Raw genomic sequence first — 18480 nt, forward strand, 5'->3', positions numbered from 1 at the left:
GAGCGCATGCCTAACTGTCCAAGAAATCTACCAGGAGATCTATTCATAGTCACCCGAGATGCTGTCTGCAGAGCTAGAAAACTTACATTCGCTACTTCCAGCAAATGTCTTCCTCTTACAACATCCTAACACTATTTTAGGAGCAAAATAACGAGAAAAGAGTGTGATACAATAATTACATTTAGTATGTTAAGAAATCTCATGCATAAACCTAAACCTGTCTGAACAGGACAATGCCAGGAAACATACGTATGTTTTATAGCCTTCTAGCAGCAGAGGTTATCACGCTTTGGGATGAGTCCTCGGCCTCTTCTTGTTGGAAGTAAGAGTTAAAAAAACAAAGTGGCTTCAAAGTGAATTCAGAATTATCTTGGGATTACTCAAGTCATCAGTGATCAGAACTTTGCTTTTCTGCTCCCTTTTCCCACAGATTGACTGCTTTGTTATTTTTTTAATAAATTCGAAGAATGCTGTTTATTTTTGAAGACTACAGACTGAAGAAATAATTCAAAAATTGTGTGCAGAAGGGCAGATTGAAATCTCCTTGTACAAATGCTCTTCAGCTGGAAAAAGTTTACAGCTATTGAATATTTTCTTTAAAATGTCTCTTTTTGCAATATAAAAAAAACTTACTAAAAGATTATTTTTAGTGTGTAAGTATGAAATCAAAACAGGATACACCAAGAGTGAAACATATCAATGTATACATGCTTATATATAGATATTTGAAGGTGGAATATATACATCATGGCCAACTGAGGAATTGTTTTATAGCTGTTACTGCATTGTTGCTTTTTGTTTTCTTTCCTCATGCATTTACAATCTTTAACTTAACATATATCAGAAACAGAAGGCTGTTCTCCTGCATGCTCACTGTTACACTGCCATATAAATGGAGCAATGGGAAGTCATTCGGGAGGGATGATGGAATATTCCTGCAGCTGCCAGATATCTTGAGTCTCTGACTGCACCTTTCAGAGCTATACTTAGATAATTTTCCTTTCAGAGAATGGCTTGGGTTGGAAAGAACATCATAGATCATCTAGTTTCAACCTACTGTGGGCAGGTTTGCCACCCAATTCATCATGTTCCTGTGGGGGTTTTTCTTCATTTGGAGGCCAGATTTGAATACACAGTCATACTCAAGGCAAACCCAGTGATCCAAGTCTTACTTAGAAGGAAATGCTATGTCAAAAGGAAAGGTGGAGATGATCATCAGATTCCCATAGAAAACATGCATTTCTGCCTGTGACATCTGAGAAGCGTTTTTAAACAAGATGAAAGTTGTTGTAAGCCACAACACTGTTCTGTAACAGCTTCTGCAACAGAACAGCTCTGCTGAATGTTTTTAACATGGGAAAATTATGGAAAAAATACATAAGCCGATTTTAAACTCAAATTTGCACTGAGCAACCTAGATAATATCCTTCCCTGGAAGTATGTATTGAGGTATACTGAAATAATGCTTGGCCTACATCTCTTCCACAGCATGTTATTCCTGGATGAATTTTCACAGAGGGTCATGACACACTGGCACAGGTTGCCCAAGGAGGCTGTGGATGCCCCATCCCTGCAGGCATTCAAGGCCAGGCTGGATGTGGCTCTGGGCAGCCTGGGCTGCTGGTTGGCAACCCTGCACATAGCAGGGGGTTGGAACTGGATGAGCACTGTGCTCCTTTTCAATCCAAGCCATTCTATAATTCTATGATTCTATGATTCTGTGAATTTGTGACTGGATGGGCAAGTAGATTGAAGAAGGTGAAAGCTCACCTCAGCCCTTCTGGACAATTGAAGCTGTCAAAGGGCTGCTATGACACTTCAGTGTCCCACCTGGAATACCAGCTTTCAACTAAAACAGCCAACAGTTACTGCCAAAAAGACTCACGCCACAGAATAAAATCTGGATTTTGAAGAGCATGAATAAAGTTTCCTCCTATTTCACTAATAGTTATAACATGAATGACTTTGACAATGCACGTGTTATACTTAATATGGTGAATTAGCTGCTCTGACAATAACTTGCTTAGATTTTTCTGTCTGGCTTGCTTCCTTTCGTAAATGTATCTTCAACAATGTAAGAGGGTTATTGGTTGTTATTTATCATTTAACTGCTAGAAACTGCTAGAAACTATTTAACTGGTAGAAGTCCTGGGTCTTCTGTTGAGAAGAGTTTAACTTGGGCTTGAGGGAGGTCTTGGTGTTTTCAATGAGCACCTTCTGTTGGCAATACTGATTAAATTTCCCTATCTGCAGTTCTCTGCAGACTGGCAGGAGAGACATTAATAAAGTTTGTTAGAAGCCAGATACTGAAAGAAAGTAAAAAAAAATGGACAGAGAAGTGGCCAACAACAAAAGCATTTGACACTGATGAAGAGTGCTCTGTCGGCAGTGCCTACAGGCTAAGTGCTGGCCCTTGGCAAAAACCTGCTTTTGCTCACTGATATTTTACTTTGAACACCGTTGGCTTTGAAACTACTTAGAGAATGGGGAGCAAAAAGAGTGTGATGCTTCATCCTTTTTTTATTGATTAAATGATGGACTTTTCCTTCTCTCAGCCTCACTTTTTAAGTTAAGAAAATTGATCTCTTGTTATCACTCAGCTAAAGGAATGCAGAACATCATTCTCTGCATCTCAGTTTTCCAATGCCTTGACATTCTCTCTTCATCCTCCTTTGGGATGATGGGCATGAAATGCTTCAGATGTAGTACATAGGTGTGTGTATAAAGCAAGAAAAAAAAAGGGTCTTTTTGTTTAGAACTGGAATTGCAAAGATGACATATTTTGACATTTTGATCAGAATCACATTTTGGCATTTGGAAACAAATATTGATTCATACCAAACTGCTTAGTTTCAAAACTGTCATTTCAATCTGAAGATAACATTAAAACAGCATTTGCCACTGAAATGTCAATTTACAAGAAACTGTTCCAGCTTCAACTGACATACAGCAACTAAAATATTTTGATTCAGAATTTGCATTTGTGGGGGAGGAAAAAATCTTTTTTTGTTGTTGTGAAAAACACTTCCTTGTGAATTGTACTGATCTTCATGAAACCAGAGTTTCCTACAACAACAACAAATCTATTTATTGCAAAGTGTTTAGCCTGTTCTACAATTTCTGACTGACTGGAATACTGATGAAGAAGTGGTACTACCCACCAACTGTACTCTCTTTCCAAAATTGCACAAGTGATATCACGATGAATCAGGGCCCGGTTTCAACCAAAAATGATGGTTAGGATTAATCCACCTGCAAAAGCTATGAGGCTGTAGTAATTCTACTTTTCTTATCTGTAAGGAAACTAATTGTAGGGTCTGGGCTTCTCTGCTGGGGTTGACTTCAGAATATCCATCCCAGTCTCACTAGTTCTTTATTGTTCTCAGATATCTTCGTCTTCAATACTTATCTCAGCCTCCTTTACGCTCCCCATTTCTTTAAAGGCTGTTTTTGTCAGTGTCCTCTTTGTGTTCCTTAGGACAAATTTAAGTTTCCTGGTCAACATGCCTGACCAGTTGTGTCTGTAAAACAGAAGACAGGAGGAGTCAGCAGCCCTGCTCGCTGAGGAATAGCTATTCATTTTACATCATTTTGCATCAGACCAAGCAGAAACATTAGATTTTCTCAAAGCCATCAAGGACCAAGCAGGGAGGTCTTTTGGTACAGAAATACAGAGATGCTGTGGTCCCCACAAAGCACTGTAGGAGTCACATGGGTTACTGGGAAATGCAGAGCTTTCAACCAAGGATATCCACTTCATAAAGGTAAACCTTATTTCCATAAAAATACCAAAGGGTTTCAGCTGCTCATGAAGAACATTTCTAACTGTACACCACAAGCATGATAAGTCCTCTGTCTGCTAATAGCAGAGATTCTTTGTTAATCAGATGGGTTTCTTTGGGTTTGAGGTCATTCACTGACACTTATGGGAAATGTGAAGGCCCAGATGCTCTGACAGCCCCACAGTCCCTCCATGTCTGACACAGAAGGCACAGTGACACAGGAAGACCTGACAGGCACAGAGTTATTGTACTACAGTGGGAGTTCAGAAACAAACCAAATATAAAGGAGTTATAGAAGGCCAGAAGCTGAGCTTCAGTTAGTTCTCAAGTCTGTCTACAACTTGCTCTGCATCACGCATCACATGAAATCAATTTCACTCTGTACAGTAAAAGAAAATTTTCAGGTTGTAAGCTGAAAAGAACAAACTCTAATACATTTCAATATCAGTTATCATTATGTAAGCATTAAAGAGAATTATTTGAGAAACTGTTTTGTACATACACAGATATGTAAGGTTTCAAACTGTAAACATCACTGCTGTAACAATGAACAAGTAATTTAGAAGAAAAATATATGTAAAACTGACTATATAAAGCAGGGATCCCAAGAATATAAGACAAGGGGCCTTGAAAGTAGAGGAACAGAAGGGTATTAGGCCAAAAAATTATTCATATTGATGACCAATCAATAGTATAGAGTTGTTTAGCAGCCCAATGAAACTGTCCTCAATGACAGCACAGGATAAGCCATTTTCAAAGGATATACAACATAAACAAAGCATATACAAATACTAATAACACTGGAATCAGAACTGTATTGACCACTCTGACACCAACTACTGCTTTTGTGTTATCATTTAAGGGAGTTAGTTTTTATTGTTTGATGTAAGGTTTTTGAAGGTCTGGTTACCTGCCCCTAAGGACAGGTTATTCAATTTGGAAGTAACAAAACATCCAGGACTCCCTATTCTCCGCACATAGGATGAGAGGTAATGGCCTCAAGTTGCTTCAAGGGAGATTGAGAATGGATACTAGGAAAAATTTCTTCTCAGTGTGGTCAGACATTGAAACAGGCTGCCCAGGGAGGTGGTGGAGTCACCATCCCTGGAAGTGTTTAAGAACAGCATAGATGTGGCACTTGGTTTAGTGGTCATGGTGGTGATGAGCTGATGGTTGGACTTGGTGATCTTAGTGGTCTTTTCCAACCTTAATAATTTCATGATTCTATACTGTGGTCTCTTCACTCTCACATTTGGTGGGAGACCAAGGACAAGTGCAAGAAAACAGTAAGAAATTTTAAGGCATATTCCTGAATCTTAAGAAACTGCTTATGTACCAAGTCCATGTGATTTACGATTCATCCCAACAGTTCATTTATTCAACATTATGAGAAAGAGCTAATGACTTTGTAAAAAATGATCAGAACTCTTGTGCAGCCAGCAAGGAGTCAAGAAAAATAAATTTCCCTAGGTGTCTTTTTTAAACCTTTCTGGTGCCAGTGAGAGATTTGTCTCCTAATGTATTGCTGAGAGATGCCTCTGCATTCCAAGACGGAAGCAACTGAAGCAGAGCAGCAGATGGAACAGAAGAAAGATGTGGATGGGAGAGAAATCAACAGAAGTGAGTGCTTGGTCTCAGAAGTTATATTTTTATTATTTAGAGAGATCATGCAGATCATGCAATCATCTAATATTATTCCAACAGTGGGGCTGAAGGAGAAATAGTAAGCTGTAATTTTATCGGGCTTCTGCGTAAAGCGGGTTTCACTTTCAAGTAGAGTGTGAATCTTTGTCAAAAACTCTATGCTGAATCAGCTTTCAGATCTCAAATTCAAATTTGAACTTCTGGTCAACCACACCTTGCTAGTTTATGGTTTGGCCAGCAAGAAGCAACTACAGCAAAAAGCGAACTGGTATTTTTTCAAGCATGAAAGGATCTTGAGGGATCTATTCTTACTGAGCAAAGTTCATGGATGAAGACTTCAAAACAGAGGGATAAGTTAAAAATAAATAAATAACTATAGGCCTTATTATACACCACATAACTTCTGATTTCCAACCAGATCATCCTAACTACACATTTATTTCTCATCTTGGTACCGTAACAATGAATAACAGAGCTGATGCCATGAGGTGCGCTAAAAGAAAGCAATAGTAGGCCATGTGGGTTCTTCCAGGCTTGAATTCAGTTTCATCTGAGTTTACCATGAGCTGGGCTTTTCCTTGCACTGAATTGCCATCAAGTGGATCAATAATACGCTGCAAGTAGATGCAGTAGTACCATGCGTCTTGTAGGAATGAATGGGAAAGCAAGTCATAAACTTGCTACAAGACCCAATAAGGCTGCTACTGTCTCTAGACAGCTCTGGTGCCTGTGGTGCAGTTCCCAGCATCTTTTGAATGAGACTGTTTAAAAGTATAATACATCGTTTTGACAAAAAAAAAAAGCAAAAAAAAAAGCATAAAACTAAAACCAGCAATGTGCAGACAAATGACACACAAGCAGACACTAAACAGCAGAGCTACGTGAGGGCTGTCCTATACAGCTACTACCTCGGATCTAGGCCTTTTTGCCAAGTTGTTTTGCAGCTTTCCTCCTTTTGAACTCTGCAATTTCTTCCGAGGGTAACCCATGAGCTTTACACCTGCAGTGAACAGGTAGGCCATTAGAGAAAGAATCAGTTCAGTTTCATGCGCAATAAAGAACAGACCATACTGGTGACTATGTGAAAATGTGCCCTCTAGTGTGAAGAGAGGAAAAGATTGTTGGGCCCTCAACTTGACATATTGCAAAGAGTGAAGTTAGCTAATTTAATTTTAACTGTCCTGAAGTTGCTGAGACAGCACATTTTGTAATCTCTGTAGCCAGGCACTTCCAAATTGCTCTTGACACATCCTAGACATCTCTCCCAGGCTGAGATGAATGACTTTGTTGATCAAGGGTCTCAAATTAGATTTTGACTAGATGGATCTTTTAGACAGTGTGAACCCTGTGATAATTATTCTTTTATTCCTCTGATCCTCCCTTAGTTCTCCAAAAGGAAGAACAAAACCAAACTTCTATGAAGATCTTGTGGTCTGGTTTTTGGGTGGTTCCATGTGGAGCCAGGAGCTGGACTGGATGATCCTTAAGGGTCCCTTCCAACTCAGGATATTCTATGATTCTGTAATCTTTAATTTGTTTAGTGTAGTTCCTCTCTCAGTGCCTTTTTCTCTTACATGGGGTGTTGGTTTCAACAATTCTTATCTCTCAAAGCTATGGACCTATTTCCAATTGGAATTTCTATATAACTGTCCCTTGAAACTGCCAGTTTTATCTGATAGCTTAGCACAGATTTTAACAGACTTCCTGGAGGGAAAAACGAATCAGTTTTCAACTCTTTCACCAGTTCTGTCTTATAAATTATTATCTCTGAATCATAGAATCGTTCAGGTTGGAAATACCACTAAGATCATCAAGTCCAACAATCACCAACCCATCACCAACATGCCCACTAAACCATATGTACAACCACGTTGTTCTTCCATGTCTTACCCAAATTCTCAACTCCTACAATACCTTTCCTTCTCATAGAAACATTGACTCCTATTTATAAACCTTCCTGTGAGTGCCAGAGCCTTCAGGGATGAGTGCTGAAGACCAAAGGAAGACCAAAGGACATTTAATTCATATGAATTGAATGAGGAATAGATTCTTCTGGGAATATACAACTCAGGTGGGAATCATCCCAGTACCTGCAACAGAAATATTTCCACTGGAACAAAAAATCTGGGGCTCTCTTCTGAGCCAGTGTAGGGAGATAGAAATTACTGAATGAGAGAGTGTACTTATCTCAAAGATGTCTTGCACGGGGCAGAAGAGTGGCACCTGGAAATGCCCAAATCTCTACTTGATTCTAAAAGCTGTGTAACTTGCAAAGCTCAGAAGGACATGGCTATGCCAGAGCTGGATAATTTACATTAGCTAAAGTACTACCAGCTGGTCCAAGAGGAGGAACACTTGGACTCCAGCCCCTTTATGCAAGCAGTGGCAAAATTCAGTCACACAGAGATAAGTGTGAGGAACTTATCCCTGAGATAACCCCACTGAACATCATCCACAGGGTGATGGAGGATGTTGTTGCCTGTCTCTTCACAACAGTGCAGCAGGTTGTGACCTACCAGCAGGCCAAGACCTGACCAGGGTCTTTGTGGTTCAAGTCCAATATCAGATTTTCTAATCTCTAACTCTAAATACTGTTTATATATATATCAAATAAACTTTTGCTTATGAATTGGACTTCACCCACAGAACAACAGTAAGAAAGATCCAGTACAAACAACACTGATACATCTCCTGAACTTGTTAGTGTCTGAGCAACTGAAAACTGCTGATTCTGCATCCTCCATCCTAATCTCTTCCAATTCACCCTGTCTGAAATCATCTGTTATTTTTTCCAAGATCTTTCCTTCCCTCCACCTTGTTTCTGAAGCTAGCAGGAGAAAAGCTCGTGTGAGGTTCTACACTCCAACTCCCTGGACAGGATCTTCCTGAAACACTGGCACAGGTTGCTCAGAAAGGTGTTAGATGCTCCATACCTAGAAACATTCAAGGTCAGACTGGATGAGTCTCTGAGCATCCTGATTGAGCTGTAGGTGTCCCTGTTTGTTGCAAGGGAGTTGAACCAGATGGCCTTTAGAGGTCTCTTCTAACTCAAATGATTCTACAACTGCATGATGTTCATAGACAGAGCATCACTGTGACTTGGCCATTCTACCCTTCACTAACAACAACTATGCTCAAATAGCCTCAAGACCTCAGTCATGAGTGAAGACATCTTATCTGTCTTGTTTTCTTATTCCCATCTCATACAAACTCTTGTACTGGAGCAAAACATGATCTACTGCCAGGTATCTTGGGCAACTCGTTACATCTCAGCTCTGTGGTCCTGCTCCAACCAACCCCGGGGCCTATAACGTGATTCACAGAATCACAAATCACAGAATTGTAGGGGTTGGAAGGGACCTCCAGAGATCATCGAGTCCAACCCCCCTGCCAAAGCAGGTTCCCTACAGCAGTCGCACAGGTAGGCATCCAGGCAGGTCTTGAACATCTCCAGAGAAGGAGACTCCACCACCTGGGCAGCCTGCTCCAGCACTCCGTCACCTCACTGTAAAGAAGTTCTTGCACACATTTGTGCAGAACTTCCTATGCTGCAGTTTCCGGCCGTTTCCCCTTGTCCTGTCTCCACTCACCACTGAAAAGAGTCCGGCCTCGCCATTCTGCCCCCCACACCTTAGATATTTATAGACCTGGATCAGGTCCCCTCTCAGCCTTCTTTTCTCCAGGCTGAACAGACCCAGTTCACTCAGCCTTTCCTCATAGCAGAGATGCTCCAGGCCCCTCGCCATCTTGGTGGCCCTCCGCTGGACTCTTCCCAAGAGCTCCCTGTCTGTTTTGTGCTGGGGAGCCCAGAACTGGACGCAGTGCTCCAGATGAGGCCTTACCAGGGCAGAGCAGAGCGGGAGGATCACCTCCCTCGACCTGCTGGCCACGCTCTTTTTAATGCACCCCAGGATGCCATTGGCCCTCTTGGCCACAAGGACACACTGCTGGCTCATGGCCAACCTGTCGTCCACAAGGACACCCAGGTCCCTCTCAGCAGAGCTCCCCTCCAGCAGCTCATCCCCCAACCTGTACTGGTGCATGCAATTATTCCTCCCCAGATGCAAGACTCTACACTTGCTTTTGTTAAACCTCATCCGGTAATATGAGTGTTCACTCATCTGAGTGCTCTCAGTACTTATTCCTCTTGTTATCTCTCAGCAATGTCATTCATAAAAGAAATCAGTTCTGATTTCATAAAAGAAATCAAAAGCATCCTTCCAGCCTGCCTAAGGGAGAAGGAAAACTACCAGGCACATTTCAGCAACGTCAAGCCTAGGGCCAGTGCTGCAAGCTAGAATGTGGTGGACAAAGACAGGTAAGTAGCCCTCCTCTCAATCCATACAAATACCTGCAAAGGAAAGGGCAATGCATTGAATCACAATCAAAGGCTGCTACCTAAATTTTCTTCATTTCTGAACACTTTGAGTTTCTTACAGCAATTCCCCAATATTCCAGAAGCCTCAGCTTGCTCCTAAAGAGCCTGTTTAAATAAATCAGCTGAAGCAACTACATTTCAAGTTACAGAGCCTTGTTCAAAGGGCGATGAGTGAGTCACTAGCTTTCTTTACCTTTCCCTCTTTAAAACAATCAGAATTCAGATAGAAATTCTTCTTTCTCACCTGTTTATGGCTTAGCTGTGGCCAGAACATTCCTTTTTCTTCATTTTGCTGTTGTATTATTGGCGGTTTAGAAATAATCTTAAAAGTAAACATTGACTGTGAAGCAAATAAAAATAAAAATCTGTCCTGACATGGAGGTGATCAAGACTCTGAGCCAGAGTGTGCTTCGATTTCCCCAAATATCTTATATTCCATATAAAGTTTACTTATGAAATCTTGTGATACTGTTGTATAAGTCCAGCCATGTAAGGACAGGTTTTTTTTTTTGTTTTTTGTTTTGTTTTGTTTTTTGGGGTTTTTTTTGTTGTTTTTTGGGGGTTTTTTTGGGGGGTTTTTTTTTGCTGCTGCTGCTGCTTGCTCTACAGGCTCTTTATTTCAAGTTTAAATGTGTATTGGGTAAAAAACTTCAAGTGGGATCGTTGGGATTCCACTTGCCCCTCAAAGAGTTACATTGGCAGCAACAAAAAAGATTCCCCACTGATCCTCTCCTATCAGACTGCCTCCTTACAGACATGGAATGAGAGAGCTTTCTGTTGGGTAGAGCAAGAAGCAATGTCGTCCTCAGGGATATCTTTTTCCTCACAAAAACCTGTTTCTCATTTGGTATTTGGAACTGGATTCTTTGAACATCCTCCACTGTTTCTCACTCATTTCATTTTCAATTAAATTATTGGTGTTTCCTCCAAGGCTGATCCTCATGTATGGGAAAGTCCTGAAGCTGTCTCCAATTCCTGGCTGCACGTTCATGATGACTTGATGATCTTGAAGATCTTTTCCTAAACAATTCTATGGTTCTATTCATTTTTTAGTGATTTCTCACTTCACATTGTGTCTAGCATTTATGATTATGTTGGACTGATTGCTCTATGGAATCTTCCACTCTTAACTTCTACATGATTTTATACAAGAACAGGGCTCTGTGTTTGATGACAGCAATGCAAAACTCTTGTGTGTCTTTCCCTAGGCAGTGTGTTGATGGTTAAAAACCCTTGAGAGGATTTATGGTCTATATCCAAAAACTGAATCATGTATCTATTTATTTTTCTCCTGTTGGCACTATTTAATTTAAGATAGGATTAGAAAAGGAAAGCCCCCAAACAAAACTGCCTCCTGAGATAGAAGTTTCCAGCTGCTTGAAAGCACTGTGTTCAGTACCAAAGCACAAAATTTCTGAAATTGGACTGTAGAAGTTGTAAAGTTAGAAGAGCCATCGTGTCACTCAACTCCCCGAAGCTGCAGATGGATGTGATCCTGTCTCGTTGTTGACTGTGGTTTGGTTGCTTGTTTGTTTTCTTCTTTTTTTTTTCTCTGAATTTCCAATGTTACTGAATATTTTCAGGTAGTAGGTAGTTTTCAGTGCTTTGAAAATGCAGCAGGCACAGGCTTACATTTGGTAGATATCTATAACCTCCCTTCTGCTGTTGGGGCAAGAGGAGCGCCTCACCAGTGCCGATAAACGTCTGTCTGTTCCAGAGCATCACAGCATGTCAGCTTCCAGTATCTCACCATCTTCATGCTTTTTCTTTGGCTGCTCTTTAGCCCTGAGATTTACCTCCTGGTGTACCCTCAAAGAAACCTCCCAGCTTTCCTTCAAGCCTAACTGAAATCTCCAAAAAATATCAAGGGCACAGTTAGACTGCTGCTTAATTGTTCAGCATGCTTGTTTTGTCTATCTCGCTGTCTCTGTACACTTTCTCTATGCCCAACCCAATCTACTATTGTTTCCTGCAGTAAGGTATAAGACTTCTGCAGAGAGCCTTTTTCTTGGTCTCGCACAATGGAGTCCCAGCCTACAAGATCCTGAGACGAAGCAATACAAATCCTAATGAGCTGCCAGGAAACAGGGGAAATAACATCTATCACAAGGTACATCTATCAGGGAAGCTGTAGGAATTTGGGAAAGGACCAAGGAGCCTATTTCACTGCCTGCACTGTTTTCTGAGGGAGGTTAAAGCTCAAATAGAAAACTCTTTGGAGTAGGAGGCAGCACTACAGTCTGGATATTAAACCTTCGTTTTCCCTATGTCCCTGTGTCATGGGACACTGATGAACATTATCAGGTTGATGAACATCAACCCATTTCCCATACAAACAGTATGTGAATGGATTTCTTACTTAACTTCCAGTAAGCTTTTTATCTGAAAACAGATATACAGACCCTCTGTAGCTCGACATAAGGTTGATTTTACGAATTGCCTTTTAGTTCATTTGATTTTGTGCATGGGTGGAAGCATATTAGGAACTTCAGTGGAACTGACTTTCTTCATAATTAAAATGCACTGTACCCAATATGAGCAATATCACCTGCACCACCTGGCTTTTAAGAGTTATGTGTGTTTATCTGAACCTCTTTACACAACTGCAAATATATTAAGGCCTAGTGCTGACAATGGAATTCAGTGATGATGTTCCAATTAATGCCTCCACAAGACTGTAATTGGGATTAAACAGAGAGGTTGGTGAATATCAATTAAATTCAAATTATGTAGATGCAGTAATGGTTCCTTTGTTAATCATTTGGCTATGGCCTGAGGTTTATTGCTAGACAGACAGATATATTCTCTCAGTGATTTCAGCAATACCAGAAGGAATTGTTTTCACAGTATTTTATGGGACTATTAGTATTAAACAAGTCACGTAATTAAATCTCCTCCCACATTTTTACATGTGTTGAAGTTTGGCTTCTAATCTGTGCTATATGCAGGCTCACCTATGCAAGCACAGGATCATTTTCCAGACCTAGGCATGCCAAGATTACAAGCACACTGATAGTTTGAAGTAGAATAATGAAGCTTGATTGATCCCTAGAGATCTATGAACAGCACATGAGCTACCTGACCGTAGATCTGCTCATGACTGCCTACCTGAGCTAGAAAATTGGCTTCACATATATCAAGAAATCCTCCTGCCAAGGACTGGGCTTTCAGCTCTATTTGGTTGATGAGTTTTATATCATAGGATATAAAGCCAGCACTTTCTTGATGTTACACTGCAACGTAGGCCTGAAATAGTCTGCATTTCACACAGTATTTTAATGGACAAAAATCATGGACTTATGTCAGAAAGAAACACTAAGATACTGTGAGTGAAACCAAGTTGCTCAAGCTGCCCAGCTTCATATGATAATTCATGGGGTAAGACACAGATCCACCCATTTTTACAAAGACAAAATCAATCTTCCTAGGATTACTTTGAGCCTTTTCTCCACACAGCTCTTCCATCCCAAAGATTTGAATCTTAAATCCATGTCCCCCAGACTTGTCCTTCCATAGTGTAGACATGAGACCAAACCTAATTTATTTACCTTCTCTTAGTAAGTACAAACTCTCAGCAAGACCCCCACAATTGTCTGTCTGACAAAGTTTGGGCCATTCAAGTTGTAAAATAAAGCATGAGCCACAGGCAGTTGACATTTTTATCTCTTAACTGACTGGGGAAAGCACACATCAGCAGTAAAGATAATCCAGCTGACATATGGGAAAGTGTGAAGCCATATAGCTCAATTTAATTTTGTTTTGTGAAATTCCTCAGAGCATACAATGCGTGAAATACCCTCATCCAGCCTTGTGGGCACTCATTAGTTTTCAGAGCAGTAGACACAAGGAATTAAGGACAAGTTCAAGCAAAATATCTCTCCAGGGTGCCAAGCAGATTACATTAAAAAAGACATTACAGGCTCATTTGGGTAAAGGGATTTTCCTAGTCCAGGGGCTGAAGATTTACACTGGTGCAAATCCCCTTTCCTTGTTGTTCAGTATTTCACGACCTGTGGTGGTCTAAGACAAGAGTTCAGACAGAAGGCCAAAACTATGAGTTGAAAGTCTGCAAGGCACCTCTCAAAGGAGCGTTCCTTGCTTTTGTGAGCCATGGTGATGAATGAAGTGATGAAGAATGCATTCCTCACTCTTATGAACAGAAGGAGAAAACCTGCTGATCCCAGTAGTTATGAAGGACCAGGTTGTACAAGACCTCATGGAAAGGAAAGATCTAAACAGAAGAGGAGTTATTTCAGGATAAGCATAAAGATGAATTGAAGAGGAAGAAGAAGATTCCTTCTCAAAAGCCTACAGATGAGGAAATTCAGGAAAATATTCAAGCAGTGGCTTGAAACCACCATATTGACCAAGACACAGCTGTAACAGAAGAATAACAATCAGCCTCTAATAAATCGGCATAAAAATTGAATCTCAAGGCAAGGCTGGAAAAACAGGACACCATGTCTGAACCTTGGCTGATAATAGCACTGCCTGTGCACGAGGCAGTTCTAGTGTACTTGCTTTTCTTCTGCAGGACCCAGCTTTCATTTTGAACCCTTAAATTCATTTAAGGACAGGTTCGGTTTCATTTAACTTTGATTTTCCCTCTGATTACTTTTATATTCATTCAACTACTATGGAGACAGAAATAGTGCAAAAGAACAGCGAAGATCAGAGCACAAGGATGCTCAAGCTCCCTTGATCTTGGGCGTGTAGGACAATTTTTTTTCCTCATCATATTGCCCCCATCCTCAACCACCCAGACCTGATGTATTTCTCATTTAAAATCTGTACTTAAAAACAGCTCTAATCTGCATAAATCTGACCAAATACAGGCAGATATTACTAGATAACTTTTAGAGGGCTGTCAACAGTCAACAGAGGCCTGACAATTGACTTTGAGATGGTAAAACCCAGATGAGAAGATTTAGTACTCCCTTGGTAGCGTAGAGAGACAATTCACCTTAGCAATCTGGCTAATCTCCTCCAAGTTTTGTATTTCTCATGAAAAATGCATCAAGGATATCAGCACACATTAATCAACAGCCCATTTCCATCAAATATTAACAATAAAATGCTTCCAAGTATAAGAAACGTGCATCTCTCACACTTAGCTTTCAGTCACCTACTGTCTTCCAACCTGATACTCAAATACCTTAAAAGATATGACCCAAAATACAATTAATTTCATGTTATCCCTAGAAAACTCTGCGAGCACTTTGTACACATGGGCTGTCCTGAATGCAACTGTCCAGTAGCTAAACGTTATCTGAAAAGTGAGATAAATACCCTTTCAATTTTACAAAGAGGAAATGAGGCAAAACTTAGAAAAAGATTACTCAAGAGATGTTAGAATTGAAATAAAAATATACACTGCTTGGTGTCAGACACTGCAGGACCTCCTTACAGACAATGACCATCTTTCAAATACAATTTACCATATTCCAATGTAGATGTTCAAGCAGGCCAGTCTACTTACACCCTGTTAGCATGTATTAAAGAGAATCAAGCTTGAGTAACTCCAGTGTGGGTGATTATGCTGTTCTAGTCAAATAAATCATATTCTCAGTTTTCACGGCCTTCCACAACATCATTTCCAGGCATTCAGCATATGACAGCTGAGCAGGGACACTCAATCTGCAAAGTCAGGTATTGCAGAACTTCAAAATGGCTGAATGAGTTACACTGATCCCCTCTTGTATGGAGGCAACATCATTAAGTCTTTAATTGCATAACGCTGATATAACTCTAAAACAAAGTATCTCCTTATGGTTTGGTTGAAATGAGCAGTGCTGCAGGGAATAAATGTGTTTGTAATGAAGCTAGTGTTTTCTGGAGGAGTTTGATGGAATGAGAAAAATCTGAGTGTCACACACATAGACACTGGGTAGGAGGGATATTCGGGAAGGAATTGCCTGGTTATCCACTTCTAATGGACTACAGGGTAAAAGTAACAAGTTCTCATGAGACTTTCTGGGACCTGTGATTCAGGAGAAGTCTTGAAGCACCTGCACCACTCCTGAATCCCAGTGCTATGCCTGAGAATGTACATCGCCAAGGACAAAGGATGCAAAAACTTTGCAAACAGATACCAAAGACATTTATTCCAGCAGTGAGCTCCAACAGTGACCTTGTCATGAATATATCGAATAGTGATTAAGTCACACTCACCCTGGCTTTATTTCAGGAGGTTTAGGTAAGGGCTTCAGAAATCCTCTTTTCCCAACCAGCCAATATGTGTCTTCTACACCTTTACCCTAAAATAAAAACAAAAGTCCAGATAAAGAACATTTTTTGGACCACCCTCTGTTCAATACACTCTGAGGGATATATCCAGAGACAGAGAATGGCTGGAAGTCTTTTGCTCTCTTTTGCAATGACTCAGAGAGAATTTTATTTTCACTGCCTTTAAAAAAACAGACCTTGTTCAAACTGCCATGTACAAATGACCTTCTCTAATCAGGGTCATTGAAACTACACAGTTTAATAGAAATGAGGATCTCTGATCATCTTATTTTGCAGCACTGGCATCAATAATAGAAAGATTTTACAACTGCTTGAGGGCTGAATATCAGAACAATCAATTCCTTTTCCTACATCAATAATTTAGCTTTTAAAGTGAGATGCATCTGATATAATCCAGCCACATATACCAGAGCCAACCATCCCTGTCTGGAGCCAGTGCTGGAAAACAGACACTTCTAGGGTGATGTTTATCTTCACAAAAACTGGACACTGAAAGTAAGTCAGGTTGATAATTTCCTGAAGTGCCATTTTATCATCACTGACTATGCAAAGGCTTCTTTCTATTAACTAAACCTGGAGTGATTACCTCAGATATCTCACTGCAGCCATATGAACTTGGGTGACAAAATACTTCTTTGATATAAAAGATCGTTGGGAGACCTGGGAACGTAATCATATGTCCTGCTGCAGATGTTTAAGGTAAGCAGAACTGCTTCTTTCTAGTTATTTTATAAGAAGATAAGTGATGTTTTATTTAGTTCTGTGGTATTTTGTGATGCATTATTTTGTTTGGTTTAGGCACTGTGAAAATCAGCAGCTTCTGTCAAGGCTGAATTAAATAGAGTCCTAGAAACCGGGAGAATTTCTGGCTGAAAAGTAGTTAAATTTTGAATGATAAAAGATATTATTGTGATATCAAAATCCTCATTTCATACGGTAAGTGGCTGATCAATGGAGTAAGGTATGCACTTTGTCCCATATGGGTAAGCTGAGTATACAAATTCATACAAATATTTGTAAACCTGCAAAGCATGGATGCAAGTCACCAGGTAACCTTTAGTCATCATGAGAAAGATGACAGCACTTCTAGATTTAAATGTCCTGAGTTGTTCTGCATGTCCACCTTGGAAGGGTGCTGCACTGGTGTCTACAGTTCTTGTTGATGAAGGAGAGCTGAAGTGAAGGCACATACAGACATGGACTTTAGAACAAATGAGCCTTCATATGAGTCTTTTCCACAAATTCCTTACAATTTTGTGAGTCTCTTGTCATTATATAATACCTCCCCCCTCCCCAGAAAATAAAATTCAGTTTTTGAATCATGGATTGTTTTAATACACACTTCCCTCTTCTTTTCCCCACGGCATTTATCAAGCTAAGCTCTTTCTGAATAAGGAATGCAGTGGCCTCATACCGTGTGCATTCTTCCTTCTTTCTGTCACTATTTTACACTCTTCTGACAACCACTGGAAGACTGCTAAATTCTACTCAGGACTTTATTCTCCTGTGGTATCCTCCCTGAGCAAGAGTAATCCTATTGCAGAGAGTGGGTCTTTGTTATGTGTATGTTATGACTCAAGGACAATGTTAAGGTGAGAAAGAGGGAAAGAGGGTGACTGCACTTGACTGAATATTCAGAGTTTGATGTCATGCAGAGGCTCTGTGTGGCAGTAGCTGGAAGGGGTATGAATTTTGGTATTTGATATATGGTTTAAATAAACTCATTATAAACTTCAGAAACAAACAAAAAAAAAAAAAGAAAAAAAGGAAAAAAAAATAGCTTTGGAAAAACCTTTTGCCTTTCCATTCACCCTCTACACCAGGAATCCACTCATGGTAGAGGATTTCAGATGGCAGTGGCATTGTTCAGTGCTTTCCTTTTTGTTACTAAATGTTTCAACAACTTTCTCTCCTGATTTATAGCATAAATGGATACAGATCATTCATCTGTTTGCTTGAATTTTTCCACAGTCCTTCAAGAATGACCTCATGTATTGAACCAACTGGTGGGGATCATTTAGGAAGGATTGTGAGGAAGAGTGATGGATGAAGGCCAAAGAAGAACATAATATGAAAATTCCTTAAGCAAGAAAATTCCCTCATGAAGCATTTCACACAGACCAGGCCTTCTTACCTTCAGTTCTGTTTTTCCCCTAGGAACGATTTCGTAGCCTTCATTTAGAGACCGAAGTGTATCCACCGTACTTTGGCTGACATGAATTCTGTAAGCTGAGAATGGAAAGCAAGACAGCTGGCTCACTACACTGCATACACACTGTGAATCCCCACTACTTTGTATTGACAAGGAAAACTTCTCCAGGGCTTGTTGGCTTGCTGTAGTTTTGTGGGGTAGAGTACAATGGTGATGGATTGGATCCTTCCAGGTAAGGTTGTAACATGTACAGGGTGAGAGGAGACCTAGACTGGGGA

General features: G+C 40.3%; 1 protein-coding gene across 1 annotated transcript in view; it reads right to left on the bottom strand.

Annotated features, from left to right (window-relative positions):
• Window positions 1-6341: 6341 nt before the first annotated feature.
• The window catches only part of GUCY2F (guanylate cyclase 2F, retinal), a 41712-nt gene continuing 29573 nt past the window's right edge, over window positions 6342-18480 (bottom strand). The window contains exons 16-18 of the mRNA XM_042838178.1: window positions 18185-18279; window positions 15976-16061; window positions 6342-6426 (exon numbers count right to left, since the gene is read on the bottom strand). Coding sequence (XP_042694112.1) covers window positions 6342-6426; window positions 15976-16061; window positions 18185-18279 — 266 coding nt within the window. The remainder of the gene's footprint in view (window positions 6427-15975; window positions 16062-18184; window positions 18280-18480) is intronic.

The sequence above is a fragment of the Centrocercus urophasianus genome, unplaced genomic scaffold (assembly GCF_019232065.1).
Source record: "Centrocercus urophasianus isolate 14NV4802_14NV808 unplaced genomic scaffold, USGS_Curo_1.0 seq_74, whole genome shotgun sequence".
Lineage (NCBI taxonomy): Eukaryota > Metazoa > Chordata > Aves > Galliformes > Phasianidae > Centrocercus > Centrocercus urophasianus.